At 52.5% G+C, this 16,883-nt stretch overlaps 1 protein-coding gene across 23 annotated transcripts in view; it reads left to right on the forward strand.

Annotated features, from left to right (window-relative positions):
* PLEC (plectin) overlaps window positions 1-16,883 on the forward strand; it is a 110,767-nt gene that overhangs the window by 78,391 nt on the left and 15,493 nt on the right. For 22 of the 23 annotated variants that reach the window (XM_053467499.1, XM_053467502.1, XM_053467501.1 and 19 more), the window contains 21 exons: window positions 628-794; window positions 4,169-4,284; window positions 7,349-7,455; window positions 7,624-7,743; window positions 8,579-8,674; window positions 8,919-9,046; window positions 10,536-10,629; window positions 10,912-11,066; window positions 11,229-11,541; window positions 11,652-11,726; window positions 11,833-11,994; window positions 12,288-12,392; window positions 12,497-12,592; window positions 13,492-13,617; window positions 14,024-14,176; window positions 14,278-14,432; window positions 15,565-15,691; window positions 15,806-15,989; window positions 16,099-16,256; window positions 16,348-16,526; window positions 16,741-16,879. In XM_053467499.1, coding sequence (XP_053323474.1) covers window positions 628-794; window positions 4,169-4,284; window positions 7,349-7,455; window positions 7,624-7,743; window positions 8,579-8,674; window positions 8,919-9,046; window positions 10,536-10,629; window positions 10,912-11,066; window positions 11,229-11,541; window positions 11,652-11,726; window positions 11,833-11,994; window positions 12,288-12,392; window positions 12,497-12,592; window positions 13,492-13,617; window positions 14,024-14,176; window positions 14,278-14,432; window positions 15,565-15,691; window positions 15,806-15,989; window positions 16,099-16,256; window positions 16,348-16,526; window positions 16,741-16,879 — 2,955 coding nt within the window. Of the gene's footprint in view, window positions 1-627; window positions 795-3,260; window positions 3,677-4,168; window positions 4,285-7,348; window positions 7,456-7,623; window positions 7,744-8,578; window positions 8,675-8,918; window positions 9,047-10,535; window positions 10,630-10,911; window positions 11,067-11,228; window positions 11,542-11,651; window positions 11,727-11,832; window positions 11,995-12,287; window positions 12,393-12,496; window positions 12,593-13,491; window positions 13,618-14,023; window positions 14,177-14,277; window positions 14,433-15,564; window positions 15,692-15,805; window positions 15,990-16,098; window positions 16,257-16,347; window positions 16,527-16,740; window positions 16,880-16,883 lie in introns of those variants that run through there. The other variant, XM_053467520.1, reaches the window with a different exon arrangement.

The following is a 16,883-nucleotide window of genomic DNA, read 5'->3' on the forward strand; positions in this document are numbered from 1 at the left end:
TGGTGCTCCGTGACTCACCCTCCGCTTTATTGCCTCTGAGCTCGGGGATTATCGCTTCCTGCCCACTGGGGGGGGGAGAGAAGGGGGAGCCGCGGCTTCCTGATGCCACGAAACGGCTCCCGGGGGCCGAGCGGGGCCGGTGCCAGACCGTCGCCTGCAATATGGAGTATTAAGCTCCTGGGCTGCAGACGGACGCGTGGCCCCTAACGTGAAACCGAAGAGGGTCCGTGTCGGCCCGTGTGTTTACCCTTTACCCCTTGCCCTCCCCCGGCTGCCTGGGGGGTGTGGGGTACGTTAACTCCCCCTGCATGTCTTCCCTGTCCCAATTCATGGAGCCCAGGCGTTTCCATAGAAACAATCCCCCGATGCTGCCCCCCTAATGGTCAGTTTGGGTGCTGCAGGGAGTGGGCAATAAACCCCCCTGATACCCCATCAGCGCAGTGATCCCAATCATTCTTAATAAAGTCACACTGCGGGGGGACCCTCGGACGCGGCCCCTCATTCCGACCCCAAGAGCTGACAGTTTGCGCTCGCTGCGCGAGGCGCGGGGGGTTGGCGGTGGGGAGAGGCATTGGGGGGTGCGAGAGATCCTGGCGTGCGAGTGAAACGCGTCTCCTCTCCCCGCAGATCTCGGATATTCAGGTGAGCGGTCAGTCGGAGGACATGACGGCCAAGGAGAAGCTGCTGCTGTGGTCCCAGCGCATGGTGGAGGGCTACCAGGGCATGCGCTGCGACAACTTCACCACCAACTGGCGGGACGGGCGCCTCTTCAACGCCATCATCCACCGGCACAAGTAAGTGGCCCCTGGGCGGTACCCTGAGGGGTTAATTTCTGGTATATTAAGGAGTTTCCCGGGCACGGCGAGCAGAGGGTTAAATGAAGTGCCGCGCATGTGTCGGGTGTGAGGGTGATGTCATTGTGTTTAGACGGCAGCGCAGACCCTGCTTATGTAATATCAGCTCCAAGGGGGCGTCCTCTGATTGGCCGGCTCGCCGTAGCACCGCCTTCACTCGTTGAGGAATTTGGTGCCCGGAGGAAGCCGCAGAACATTCCTTTTTGCTCTTTAAACACGTTGGGACGAGAAGTCGAGTCGGCTTCAAACCATGATCCTGGGCGGACCCCCCACGCCTAGCGCCTGCAGAGCATCTCCGCTGCATGAGATCTACAGAGCATCTCACCCAGGGCGTGCAGAGCTTCTCGGCCATGCACGGGGCCTGCAGAGCCTCTCACCCAGGGCGTGCAGAGCTTCTCTGCAATGCACGGGGCCTGCAGAGCATCTCACCCAGGGCGTGCAGAGCTTCTCCGCCATGCACGGGGCCTGCAGAGCATCTCACCCAGGGCATGCAGAACTTCTCTGCCATGCACGGGGCCTGCAGAGCCTCTCACCCAGTACGTGCAGAGCTTCTCCGCCATGCACGGGGCCTGCAGAGCATCTCACCCAGGGCATGCAGAACTTCTCTGCCATGCACGGGGCCTGCAGAGCATCTCACCCAGGGCATGCAGAACTTCTCGGCCATGCACGGCGCCTGCAGAGCATCTCGCCCAGGGCATGCAGAACTTCTCTGCAATGCACGGGGCCTGCAGAGCATCTCACCCAGGGCATGCAGAACTTCTCCGCCATGCACGGCGCCTGCAGAGCATCTCACCCAGGGCATGCAGAACTTCTCTGCAATGCACGGGGCCTGCAGAGCATCTCACCCAGGGCATGCAGAACTTCTCCGCCATGCACGGCGCCTGCAGAGCATCTCACCCAGGGCGTGCAGAACTTCTCTGCCATGCACGGCGCCTGCAGAGCATCTCCACTGCATGAGATCTACAGAGCATCTCACCCAGGGCGTGCAGAGCTTCTCTGCCATGCACGGTGCCTGCAGAGCATCTCACCCAGGGCATGCAGAACTTCTCTGCAATGCACGGGGCCTGCAGAGCATCTCACCCAGGGCGTGCAGAGCTTCTCCGCCATGCACGGCGCCTGCAGAGCATCTCCACTGCATGAGAACTACAGAGCATGTCCCCATGCTCTGCAGAGCATCTCCACAATATCCAACACTCTCTGCAGAACATCTTCTCCATGCACAGACCCAGCAGAACATTTCAATCCATACTGTAAAGAATGTCTCTCCTGTGCAGAGCGTCTCTCCTGCGTCGGGGCAGTCGTCTCTGGGCAGAGCGTCTCTCCTGCGTCGGGGCAGTCGTCTCTGGGCAGAGCGTCTCTCCTGCGTTGGGGCAGTCGTCTCTGGGCAGAGCGTCTCTCCTGCGTCGGGGCAGTCGTCTCTGGGCAGAGCGTCTCCTGCGTTGGGGCAGTCGTCTCTGGGCAGAGCGTCTCTCCTGCGTTGGGGCAGTCGTCTCTGGGCAGAGCGTCTCTCCTGCGTCGGGGCAGTCGTCTCTGGGCAGAGCGTCTCTCCTGCGTCGGGGCAGTCGTCTCTGGGCAGAGCGTCTCTCCTGCGTCGGGGCAGTCGTCTCTGGGCAGAGCGTCTCTCCTGTGCCGCCCCTGCGCAGTAAAGGCAATACAGCCACTGCCTACTCACGCAGCCTGCATCACAGGTTCAGCATATGGTGGGTTATATTTATACAGAGGGTCCCAAATGCCCCTGTAGGCGGGCAGTCCGTGGGATACGACCACATCATCCAATCAGAGACCTTCGACTAGCCGTTTCCGGCTGCACTAAATGTTCTAGATCGACGGGATGGGGCGCATGCACGGAGCTGCCCCTGAGCGGCCCATCGCACTCACCAGATCCCACCCAGACCCCCTCCATGACTTTATGCGGAGCCCCTGGCATCGGTGCGGACGGGGTGCCGGGGAGCTGTCGGCGCAGCACCTTTGTCCAGCTCTCCCTGGGTTTTGCAGGATCTGTGGAATTACTCTCGCGTGCCGACATGCGCAGCCCTGTGAGTCCGTAGCCGGAGGCCACATTTTGTGCGTCTCTCTCCCTCCCTCACGTTTTCTTTCCCTAATTCTCTTTGAAACACCCTGTAACATGTATAAGCAGGGGCGCGGCGTCACGCCCCACGCCATGTCTCGCACACACACACACACACTCCCCGCACCGTGTCTCGTGTCACACACTCCCCGCGCCGTGTCTCGCACACACACTCCCCGCACCGTGTCTCGTGTCACACACTCCCCGCGCCGTGTCTCGCACACACACTCCCCGCGCCGTGTCTCGCACACACACTCCCCGCACCGTGTCTCCCCGTGGATGTGCTCTCTCCACACGTTGGGCACGGGGGTCGCTAGGAGACGGAGCCGGGGCTTATTATGTAACCGGAGAGCGGAGGCGGAGGATTTGGCCGAGGACTCGAGCCCCTGAAGGTATCGGGTGTGATGGCAAGAAGGAGGGGTAATTAAACGCCTCCGATGAGAAGAAGCCCTGCGAGGTGAGGCAGACGCGCCGCGGACAGATCTCGGGGCATCATGTATCCGAGCGGACAGAAGAGGAGGAGAAAGGGGCAGAAGAAGGCATCGGCCGGGTCCTCGCCCCGCGCGGGGCAGCTGGACAAGGTGGTGATGCTGTGCGATGACTTGCCCTCCGAAAACGGCTTCTGCTCCTCGGAGGATCAGGAAGAGGCGCAGGAGGCGGCGGGGGAACGGATCCGAGTGTGCAGGAGCGACCGCGGCAGCACCTACCTGGGCTCCGTCTACTCGATCCGCTCCGAGCTGGAGCTGCGGGAAATGTACGGTGGGGTCTGTGCCACGCGCGGTGCCCGGGGCGGGCGGGTGCGTGTATGTATGACGGGCGGGTAAATGGCGCAGGTTCCGTGCCGTCCGGGCGCCTTGCTGTCTGCGATGCCCTCGGGACGTGCTGTCTGTGTACATGCGCGGTGCTGGAGGAACGCTTGTCCCCAGAATGCGGGTGACGGGAAAGCCTGTGGGGCATTTAAACTGCCCGTCTGTCATACTGCGTGCCAGTCAGCTGCCGGAAAGCACCCTGAAACCATCACTACCAGATTAAGTGTCTCGGAATTCTGTGTGTCTGCAGCAGTCCGCGCGCTGATCTATCCACGTGATCGCGCATGTCTCGCGTGTTATCTGTGTGTATGTGGGCTCCTGCCGTGTCTGCCACACGCTGAAAGGGTTAAAGTGTCCCGGCCTCTCGCTGGGTGCCTGTATACTTACATGCGGTTATTGCACGGATATAATAATTTAACCCTTTCCTCTCCCGACAGACCCATGCTCATCGACATGACCCGCGTCTACCGCCAGACCAACCTGCAGAATCTGGAGCAGGCGTTCGGCGTGGCAGAGAAGGACCTGGGAGTCACCAGACTGCTGGACCCCGAGGGTAAGCTGACCGCCGGCCGCCCGGCACACACTTATTCTTTGTATCTGTCGCTTCTATGGGCGACTACAACTCCCATGATTCCGGGCTATAAGCAATTTTCCTATGGGGTGATGGGAGTCGTCTAGCCCCTTGGTTAGAAGTTATTGAATCTCATTGCGGGCTCTTTAATGTTAAAGGGACTTCCGTGGCCCTGATCCGGCCGGCGCGTTCGCTGTTATTTAAAGGGCCCGGTTATTAAATAGCTCTTACAGTGCATGTGTGTGTACCCTGGGGCTTCCAGCATGCGCAGCTCAGAGAATAGCCTCCGGCTCACGAGAAATCTGACATCTCCTGATTCCTATTTCACTGCATAATCAACCCCGCTGGGCGTCAGATCCAAGCATGCAAAAAAAAAAAAGTGATATCAGAGGGTTTCCTACCCCAAATATTTCAATGCAGAGCCAGGTCTGTTTGATGATCTCACACGAGCTGAGAGGAATAATGCCTGGGGATAACCCGGGTAACTACAAAACTCACTTTACATGGAACGGACTTCCAGCAGAAGTGGTAGTAATACAGAAGTAAAATCAGGGTTGAAGATTCTCTTTTAATGAGAAGCGAAGCGGGCAGACCGGGCAGCGGATGTGTAATTTCATGTCTGTCTGATAAAGCACCGTCCGGACCTCGACGCTGTCATCCTACAGCTCAACCAATGTGCAGAAATAGGATTATGGTACACGGTGGGAATGCCAAAAATTATCTCCCGTTACCTGCATAATATACATTATTATATACATTATATATGATAAATATACATTATATACATGATTACCGTATATATATTATTATATATGATAAATATACATTATATACATGATTACCGTATATATATTATTATATATGATAAATATACATTATATACATGATTACCGTATATATATTATTATATATGATAAATATACATTATATACATGATTACCGTATATATACTATTATATATGATAAATATACATTGTATATGATTACCGGATATATACTATTATATATAATAAATATACATTGTATATGATTACTATTTACATACCATTATATACAATTGATATACATTGTTATATAGAATTAATGTACACCTCCTATTGTACAGAGCCACTGAATATGATGGCGCTATATGAAACAATTGATATACAATTACTATACATTGTTATATAGAATTATTACACATAATATACATCAAATATGATAAATATACATTTTATAGAATTACTATACATTATATATGATATATATTATATAGAATTATACATTATTATATACATTATGATAAATATGCGTTATATAGAATCACTCTACATTATTATATACTTTATATATGATAAATATACATTATATAGAATTATACATTATATATATAATGTGTTATATAGAATTACGCTACATTATTATATACATTATATATGATAAATATACGTGATATAGAATTACTCTACGTTATTATATGCATTATATATGATAAATATACGTGATATAGAATTACTCTACATTATTATATGCATTATATATGATAAATATGCGTGACATAGAATTACTCTACATTACTATATACATTATATATGATAAATATACGTGATATAGAATTACTCTACGTTATTATATACATTATATATGATAAATAAATGTGGTATAGAATTACTCTACGTTATTATATACATTATATATGATAAATATACGTGATATAGAATTACTCTACATTATTATATACATTAGATATGATAAATATATGTGAAATAGAAATACTCTACATTATTATATGCATTATATATGATAAATATATGTGAAATAGAAATACTCTACATTATTATATACATTAGATATGATAAATGTGGTATAGAATTACTCTACGTTATTATATGCATTATATATGATGAATATACGTGATATAGAATTACTCTACATTACTATATACATTATATATGATAAATGTGGTATAGAATTACTCTACGTTATTATATGCATTATATATGATAAATATACGTGATATAGAATTACTCTACGTTATTATATGCATTATATATGATAAATATACGTGATATAGAATTACTCTACGTTATTATATACATTAAATATGATAAATATACGTGATATAGAATTACTCTACGTTATTATATACATTAAATATGATAAATATACGTGATATAGAATTACTCTACGTTATTATATACATTAAATATGATAAATATGCGTGGTATAGAATTACTCTACGTTATTATATGCATTATATATGATGAATATACGTGATATAGAATTACTCTACATTACTATATACATTATATATGATAAATGTGGTATAGAATTACTCTACATTATTATATGCATTATATATGATAAATATGCGTGGTATAGAATTACTCTACGTTATTATATACATTATATATGATAAATATGCGTGATATAGAATTACTCCATTATTATATACATTATATATGATAAATATGCGTGATATAAAATTACTCTACATTATTATATACATTATATATGATAAATATACGTGGTATAGAATTACTCTACATTATTATATACATTATATATGATAAATATGCGTGATATAGAAATACTCTACATTATTATATGCATTATATATGATAAATATACGTGATATAGAATTACTCTACGTTATTATATGCATTAGATATGATAAATATGCATGATATAGAATTACTCTACGTTATTATATACATTATATATGATAAATATACGTGATATAGAATTACTCTACGTTATTATATACATTATATATGATAAATATGCGTGGTATAGAATTACTCTACATTATTATATGCAGTTATGTTAGCGGTATGTGTAATAATCAGTCTCTAGTGCGCCACCTACTGGATGTCTGCTGTCAGTGCAGCGCAGCCTCTGGTACTTTTTTCTAGGTAAATGTGAAAGTTTGATCCATTTAAAAAGGAAAACTGAAAGAAATAAAATATGTATAATGAGCCAATCGTTTTATTTAAATTGCGCTGTGAAGACTCGTGGATTCTCAGAATTTCCATAATTTTGGTGAAATGTGTTCATTCTGTTACAGACGTGGACGTCCCGCAGCCCGACGAGAAATCCATCATCACATACGTGTCGTCTCTGTATGACGCCATGCCCAGAGTGCCTGACGTGCAGGACGGAGTCAGAGCAAATGTGAGTATCCAGGGGAGGAATAAGTAGGGTGGACTGGGAGACTAAAAAAAAATCTAGCATTTTACCCCAAAATTGGTCCAGTCTTGTGGGCGATAATCTCTGAGACCATAGTGAGCAGCCTTGTTGGTTCCCGGCGCCTGGTTCGTGACCTCTCCGTCTCTCCGGCAGGAACTGGAGTTGTGGTGGCACGAGTACTACGAGAGGGTGACCGTGCTGCTGCAGTGGATCCGCCATTACACCGTCATCTTCGAGGAGCGCAGGTTCCCTGCCAGCTACGAAGAGATTGAGGTAGAGAGCGAGCTGACGGCTTATTTCACCCCGAACCCCAACTCATCTCCGCACCTGAGAGAGCTCAATGACTCACACTCCGGGGAGAGAGAGAGACCGGGGAGAGAGAGAGAGACCGGGGGGGGGGGGTATTTTAATACATAAAGAGATGTAATAAAGGACGGGAGGGAATTTATTTCCAAAGAGGAGAATCTATCACTAGAGAGTCAGAGACTGAGATGGGATGGAAGGGAGTTTTACTGAGAGGGTAGTGGATAAGTGGAACGGCCTCCTGGCTGCCAGCTTTCAGAGGGTCACCAGACGCTTTGGGTGTGACGGGTCGGGAGGCGCGGTTCTGTGTCCTGTGATTGGGATGCTGATGGTGTTTATCTTGTGACACGATGTAGATAAGACCCGCGTGACCTCCTTCTTACTCTTGGTCACGTTGCTGAAATGAGTCTACAGGCTCCCCTCTCGCTCCTCGCCGTAGCCCCCTCTGTATATCCAGATGCCAGCTCCACAGCTGCTCCTGACGAGATGCTCCCGGAGTGTGGAGATGCCCCCTCTCTTACCCAGCACCCGTCATCTGCCCCAGCGCCTCCCCGGTGTAATCTCTGCCCCCCCCCGGTGTAATCTCTGCCCCCCGGTGTAATCTCTGCCCCCCCCGGTGTAATCTCTGCCCCCCCCGGTGTAATCTCTGCCCCCCCCCCCGGTGTAATATCTGCCCCCCCGGTGTAATCTCTGCCCCCCCCGGTGTAATCTCTGCCCCCCCGGTGTAATATCTGCCCCCCCCGGTGTAATCTCTGCCCCCCCGGTGTAATATCTGCCCCCGCTGACGTTCTCCGTGTGTTTGCAGATTCTGTGGCGCCAGTTCCTGAAGTTTAAGGAGACCGATCTCCCCAGTAAGGAGGCCGACAAGAACCAGTCCAAGCTGCAGTACCAGTCCCTGGAGGTGAGTGGGCGGGTCTCGCTAGGGGATTCCTCACCGATTGGAGGATCGCCGGCTCCCGTTACCGATTGGCCCCACACCCGCCGGCTCCCGAGTTTTACTGGTCCCACCAGTTTCTTCCAGTCTCACACAATGACTCCTTGCTATAAAGATCTGCTGTCCCCTGCCTTGTTCTCTCTTATTCCTCCCCGGGGCCCCGCTTTGTCCTTAATCTCTATTAAGATGCCTTTTCTCTTCCTCGTTTCAGGGGGCAGTGAAATCCGGGCAGCTGAAGGTGCCCCCCGGCTACCACCCGCTGGACGTGGAGAAAGAGTGGGGCAAACTGCATGTGTCCATCCTGGAGAGAGAGAAGCTGCTGCGGATAGAGCTGGAGAGGTGGGTGACCCGGCGCGTGGGGGGGGGGCATAAGAGGGAGAAGAAACTGCCAGCGGCAGCCGGCTCTGAGTTTTACGGGGCTGACGGGCCGCCGTGCAGCTGCTATGTTCCCGGGGGTTTGGGGCTCTCCTCACTAAGCTGTGCGCCGGAGACACAGACCGGTCACACTGATTATGAAGAGGTTGCGGGTTTTGCCCCGGGGCGGAATCAGTGCCCGCGTCAGCGCTAGTAACCAGTGTTTGCTTTGGAGACGTCGCTCGGGAGGGTGGGTGGGGGGCAAACCACGAAGCGTGTGAGAGAGCGGCTGGAGCTTCCCGTGACTCAGAGCCAGCGGTGGGGCGTGAAACATACGTGTATATAACATGATCCTGCCACAGCAGCAGCGGTGCATTCAGCCGTCACCCATAGCGGAAACATTCGGGATTTAACCCTTTAACTCCCTTCCTATCCCAAGAATCCGATCTTAAAAAAAAAAAAAACGCAAATAAACGATTTCATCAAATCTGCCCAGAATCGCATTAAAAGCATGCGGAATCCGGAGCGTGTGACACGCGGTGAGGGCTGCTGCCGCTTTAAGTGGAAAGTTTAGTGAGTGAGTCACTCGGCTGAGTAATTGGATCCAGGCGCCGGGGCTGGGAGGAAGCGGGCGGCGCGAGCCCCCGGACCCGTTCGCTGCCTCACTTCACTGCGGCACGGCCGGGAGCGGGGAGAGCGCGCTGCACATAGGTGAGAGCTTCCGCGGAGGGGGCGGGGCCTGCAGAGCATTGCATCGAATCCAGATCATATTGTCTGCAGCTTATTACCTCCTCCCTGAGGCAGAAGGGGCCAGGTTTGGGGGGGGGCAGTATTTTTTATTACTTTTTGCAAAAAAAAAAAAATTAGAAGCTGGAGTATAGAAGCTTAACTCTTTCATTGCTAGACCGCTTTCACTCTGGATTCACCCAAAAAACATTTAAAAATGTTTTTAATACAACTTTTCCAGCTGCGTGAAAATAAAATGATGTGGTTGCCGGGGGCTACCTGTTATATTTACTGAAAATCCTATTTTCTGGAAGGGAATCTGGTGCAGTTCCCTTGTTGGCCATTGTGTGTGGAGGGGGCGCTGTTTGCTATTCTCTGTGAGAAGAGCGCCAGCTGAGAACAGCAGCAAACAGCGCCCCCGCCAAACCCACAGGCAGGAACGGGAACTGCACCCACAATATCATAAAAAAATACTATTTTCTTAATTGTTACACCTGGAATAACGTCCTTTTATCTGTCTTCAGGTGGGAAACACTAAACAAGTATTTTGCTTTAATAATAGTAATAATAATAATAAAAAAAATATACTGAGCCGCCCCTGACTGCCAGCTCCTCAGCCAAGGGGCATTGGCTTTAATAGGCAGCGTCTGGCCGATGATTAAATTGGGTTTTGATAAACAAGTTGGTCATGAGGTCCTGGTGCCGCGCACAGACGCTTATTGTGTGCTGTCTCTTCACTGCTGCGCAGGTTGGAGCGGCTGCAGAGGATCGTCAGTAAATTACAGATGGAGTCGGGGCTGTGCGAGGAGCAGCTGAACCAGGCGGACGCCTTGCTGCAGACGGTGAGTGTGGGGTGTCTCTTACTGGCCCCCGGGGGCATGCACGGTGGCTTCTGTTTGGGGACTGCGCCAATTAGTGAATAGACGCACATATATGCACAGCTCGTATGGGCACTTGGACTGTACCGGACTTAATGCAAAGCACAGAGTACACTCGTGCATTGTACACGGGCTGTTCCGGCTGCGTGACGTTACGCTTTCCCCACGAGATGACGAGCGTTTCGTGTAGATGGATAGGGTCTCGGAGGAGTGAGATCTCTGACTGTCTCGCGCGCTCTCTTGTAGGACATCCGCCTGCTGAGTGCAGGGAAGCAGCCGCAGCGCTCCGCAGACATCGAGCGCGATCTGGACAAAGCGGACGCCATGATCCGGGTTCTGTTCAACGACGTGCAGACGCTGAAAGATGGAAGACACCCGCAGGCCGAGCAGATGTACCGGAGGTAAAAATCCATTCGTCGGGGCTATTGTGCGGTGAGAGGGGGGCAGATATGTCATACGGGCTGAAGTCTTAACCCCAACCCAGTGCGTTCCGTGTAGTGGGGGCCTCGTGAATCCCCGGGGCAGTTTTGTGTGTGTGACGCTCTCGCATTGTGGGTCCGCAGGGTGTACCGTCTCCACGAGCGCTTGGTGGCTATTCGGACAGAATACAACCTGCGCATCAAGTCAGGAGCCCCCCAGGTCGTCATTTCGACCACCACAAGCCCGGTGCGGACCCCTCGGCCAGACATGGAAGACGCCACCCTGCGCTACCTCCAGAATCTGCTCAGCTGGATAGAGGACAACCAGAAACACATCAGCGTCGCCGAGTGGGGCTCTGACCTCCCGAGCGTCGAGTCCCATCTTGGAAGCCACCGCGGTCTCCATCAGTCAATTAACGACTTCAGAGCGAAGATTGAGCGTGCGCGGGCAGATGAGGTGAGCGCCTTCAACACGAGGGGCATTAATCACTGGATGATATTTACCCCAATGGCTGACTTACTCACACGTACCCCCAAACCCTAACCCCTTCTCTTTACCCCCTTTAGGGGCAGTTCTCAGGAGCACGTGGAGCGTACCAGGAGTATTTAGGGAAACTGGATTTACAATACGCCAGGCTGCTGGTAAGACGGTCTCGCTGTCTGTCGGGAAGATGAACTGTATTTATGGGGGCTGGAGAGGGGCCGATCCGCAGACTTAGGGGCCGACGCGTCTGGCTTTCTGTTACAGAATTCCTCCAAGGCCCGGCTGCGGCACCTCGAGTCTCTGCACGGTTTTGTGGCAGCCGCCACCAAAGAACTTATGTGGTTAAACGAGAAAGAGGAGGAAGAGGTGAATTTCGACTGGAGTGAGCGAAACTCCAACATGACCAGCAAGAAGGACAACTACTCAGTGAGTGGAGTTGAAAGAGTGGGGGGGATACGTGGCAGGGCATCCCAGCACAGGCGTGTAGTCCAAAATATATGATTGGTCTAATAAAGGGATTAGGAGAGGGGCGCACAGTTCAGGATCTCTGCCAAGGGGTGTAAGGGGTTAAGCTGTCCAGGTGGTGGGAGAGTACAAGGGGTATAATGGGTTAACGCGGCCAGAGGTTGGGGTGCTGAATATAGTGAGGGATGTAAAGGGTTATCCTTGTCGATGGGGATGGTCATGGGGAGTTCTGAGACCTCTGTCTCTCCTACCAGGGGCTCATGCGAGAACTAGAGCTGAAGGAGAAGAAGATTAAGGAGATCCAGAGCACAGGAGACAAGCTGCTGCTAGATGACCACCCCGCCAGGAGCACCATCGAGGTAAAACGTGCCCCATGTGATACCAAACTCTGCTGCCGGGCTCTGCCCCACGCGCCGTTCGTTTCCATGGCTGGTGCTGATGGTTCCGTGTTCTCTCTTTGCAGGCGTTCCAGGCTGCGATGCAGACCCAGTGGAGCTGGATGCTACAGCTGTGCTGCTGTATCGAGGCTCACCTGAAAGAGAACACGGCCTACTTCCAGGTAATGCCACTAGGGGGTGCTGTGACACAGCCTGTCCCCATACATAGCATTCCACACACAGTGTAATTCCAGGTAATGCCACTAGGTGGCGCCAGAACACACCGCACTGATACAAAGCATTTCATACACAGTGTAACTCCAGGTAATGCCACTAGGTGGCGCCAGAACACACCGCACTGATACATAGCAATCCATACAGTGTAACTCCAGGTAATGCCACTAGGTGGCGCCAGAACACACCTCACTGATACATAGCATTCCATACACAGTGTAACTCCAGGTAATGCCACTAGGTGGCGCCAGAACACACCTCACTGATACATAGCATTCCATACAGTTTAACTCCAGGTAATGCCACTAGGTGGCGCCAGAACACACCGCACTGATACATAGCATTCCATACACAGTGTAACTCCAGGTAATGCCACTAGGTGGCGCCAGAACACACCTCACTGATACATAGCATTCCATACAGTTTAACTCCAGGTAATGCCACTAGGTGGCGCCAGAACACACCGCACTGATACGTAGCATTCCATACAGTGTAACTCCACTTAGCACCTCTAGGGGGAGCAGAGGGGACAGGTTTTTTCACTGTAAGGAAATTATATCCCCCTTTAGGTCTCTGCATTTGATCTATACAGTGCCATGAAGCAAAGGGTTAATGTGGTCTGTCTCTGTGCTCGGGGGGTGTACCGGTGTCATTTGTGATTCTGTTTAGGAATGCAGCTCTCGTCTCATGCGCAATAATGTTTTTGTAGTCTATCCTTTCCATGGATATTTTTGAACCCTTCTGTTTTGTACTTTGTTGCCTTTAGAATTGAATTTAGAAACTTTATACGCAGACCTTTGCAATCACTCTACAGCTCTTTGGGTTTAACATCCACTCCCCCCCTCAGTTCTTTGCAGACGTGAAGGAGACCGAAGAGCAACTGAAGAAGATCCAGGAGACCATGCGCAGGAAGTACACGTGTGACCGCTCCATCACCGTCACGCGGCTCGAGGACCTTGTGCAGGACAGCATGGTGAGCGTGCTAGAGACCGGGACTGTTACTGGTCTGTGGATGGATAGAACTGGGAGTCCATCACAGGTCATGCTGGATGAAGTTGGGGGTTACTTTGGTTTATTTGAGGTTCACTGATAACGTGATGGAGGGGCCTGCTCACAAGAGCTGGCAATCCATACATAGCAGTTAGGGATATCTGGGTTCTTTTGGGTATTGATGGAGTCGCTGTGTTAGCCGCTCGCCTCTTGCCCCCACGGGTTTTGCCCCCACGCGTCTGCCCCTCACGCGTCTGCCCCTCACGCGTCTGCCCCTCACGCGTCTGCCCCTCACGCGTCTCTCCCTCACACGTCTGCCCCTCACGCGTCTGCCCCTCACACGTCTGCCCCTCGCACGTCTGCCCCTCACGCGTCTCTCCCTTTCGCAGGATGAGAAGGAGCAGCTGATGGAACATAAGGCTCAGGTCGCCGGCCTCGCCAAACGCGCAAAGTCTATCATTCAGCTTAAACCTCGCAGTCCTGCCAACCCGCCGCGGGGCCAGCAGCCCGTCCAGGCCGTATGTGACTACAAACAGCTGGAGGTGAGGAGCCGGCGGCACCGCGTGTGTCACGCCACGGACCCGCCGTTAGTACCATGCGATGCGCGTGTATCCGCGTGTAACGCTATATTGTGTCCCCGCAGATCACGGTACACAAGGGAGATGAGTGTTTGCTCGTGAATAATTCTCAGCCGTACAGGTGGAAGGTTCTCAGCCCGGCGGGGAGCGACGCGCTCGTCCCGTCCGTCTGTTTTATTGTTCCTCCCCCCAACAAGGAGGCGCAGGATGCTGTCAACCGGTAAGTGCCGCTCCGTCTCTCTCGCTCCCGCCTGACGCTCCGTCTCTCTCGCTCCCCCCTGACGCTCCGTCTCTCGCTCTCCCGTCTGACGCTCCGTCTCTCGCTCTCCCGCCTGACGCTCCGTCTCTCGCTCTCCCGTCTGACGCTCCGTCTCTCGCTCTCCCGCCTGACGCTCCGTCTCTCTCGCTCCCGTCTGCCGCTCCGTCTCTCTCGCTCCCGCCTGACGCTCCGTCTCTCTCGCTCCCCCCTGACGCTCCGTCTCTCTCGCTCCCGTCTGCCGCTCCGTCTCTCTCGCTCCCGTCTGCCGCTCCGTCTCTCTCGCTCCCGCCTGACGCTCCGTCTCTCTCGCTCCCGCCTGCCGCTCCGTCTCTCTCGCTCCCGCCTGACGCTCCGTCTCTCGCTCTCCCGTCTGACGCTCCGTCTCTCGCTCTCCCGCCTGACGCTCCGTCTCTCTCGCTCTCTCTCCCGCCTCACGCTCCGTCTCTCTCTCTCCCGCCTGACGCTCCGTCTCTCGCTCTCTCTCCCGCCTCACGCTCCGTCTCTCGCTCTCCCGCCTGCCGCTCCGTCTCTCTCTCTCCCGCCTGACGCTCCGTCTCTCGCTGTCTCTCTCCCGGCTGCCGCTCCGTCTCTCTCGCTCCCGCCTGACGCTCCGTCTCTCTCGCTCCCGCCTGACGCTCCGTCTCTCTCGCTCCCGCCTGACGCTCCGTCTCTCTCGCTCCCGCCTGACGCTCCGTCTCTCTCGCTCCCGCCTGACGCTCCGTCTCTCTCGCTCCCGCCTGACGCTCCGTCTCTCTCGCTCCCGCCTGACGCTCCGTCTCTCTCTCTCCCGCCTGACGCTCCGCCTCTCGCTCTCTCTCTCTCCCGTCTGACGCTCCGTCTCTCTCTCGCTCTCCCGCCTGACGCTCCGTCTCTTGCGCTCTCTCTCCCGCCTGAAGCTCCGTCTCTCGCTCTCTCTCTCCCGCCTGAAGCTCCGTCTCTCGCGCTCTCTCTCCCGCCTGACGCTCCGTCTCTCTCTCGCTCTCCCGCCTGACGCTCTGTCTCTTGCGCTCTCTCTCCCGCCTGACGCTCCGTCTCTCGCTCTCGCACCTGACGCTCCGTTTCATCTTCTTCTCTCTTTATGTCACCAACACAGCCTAGACAGCAGTCACCAGAATCTTCTCACACTGTGGCACACGCTGCACATTGACCTGAAGAGCTTACTCTCCTACCAGTACCTGCTCAGAGACATCCAGCTTATCCAGTCGTGGTCTTTGGTCTCGGTCAGTATCTGCATTGCCTGACGTACTCCATGGTGGGGGTTGGGCCAGAATTGTCCGTCTGCCCGTAGCCCCCCCCCCGGCCCTCCGCGGACTGACATGTCTCTCTGTGTGCAGTTTCGCAGTATGACCTCGGAGGAGCACAAGCAAATACTCAGAAACCTGGAGATCCATTACCAAGATTTCATGAGGGACAGCCAGGACTCCCAGAACTTCCACCCCGACGACCGCATGAATGTGGAGCGAGAATACAACTCCTGTACCCAGAGATACGAGACGCTCTCGCGCAGCCTCGAGAAGGGTAACCAAACCGTAAACTTAGCGCTGTCACGAGGGCCGTGCGTGTTATATATGCTGCGGGGGGGGGGGGGTATTTTCCGTGCTCCTGACACGCTGTTGTTGCTGTGCAGGTGAGCAGGACGAAAGCACCTGTAAGAACTACATCTCCCAACTCAAGAACATCCAGCTGCAGCTGGACGGCTGCGAATCCCGAACCGTCAGCAAAATCCGTGCCCCCCTGGACAAGGACCCCATCAAAGAGTGTTCCCAGAGGATCGGAGAGCAGCAGGTAGGCCCTTGGGTTGGCCGTCGCCTTTCTCTGCCCGTCTCTCTCCCTCGTTGCCTCTGCCGGCTGCTCTAACGCCTCCAAAACCTTTCAGCAAATCCAGTTTGAACTGGAGAGCATCCAGAAGAGCCTGGACAAGGTGAACGAGAAGACGCAGAAAATTCTGGCCCAGCCGGACCTCGGTGCCTCTGCTCCAAACCTCCGCTCCGAGCTGGAGCTAACGCTGCAGAAGATGGGTCGGGTCCACAGCTTGTCCTCCATCTATCTGGAGAAGTGAGTGCCCTCCGTGTACTCCGTAGGTTTTAGATATTGACCAGCCGGGGTGCCTTCGTTGTAGAGTAATGGGGGTGTTACGAAGAACTTGGGGGCATCTCCCATGCTTCTCATGGTGGGTAATGGGTCGGCGTTTGAGGTGGTCAGCAGGACCTGTATTTTTTAAGGCTGCTTATAGACGACCTTATTAATCATCCATCTCTCTCCTCTCCAGGCTGAAGACCATCAACCTGGTGATCCGAAACACTCACGGAGCCGAGGAGGTGGTGAAAACCTACGAGGACCAGCTGAAGGAAGTGCAGTCTGTGCCGTCGGACCTCAAAACCCTGGAGAGCACCAAGACCGACCTCAAGGTTC

This window comes from Spea bombifrons, chromosome 5 (assembly GCF_027358695.1).
Source record: "Spea bombifrons isolate aSpeBom1 chromosome 5, aSpeBom1.2.pri, whole genome shotgun sequence".
NCBI classification, from domain to species: Eukaryota; Metazoa; Chordata; class Amphibia; order Anura; family Pelobatidae; genus Spea; species Spea bombifrons.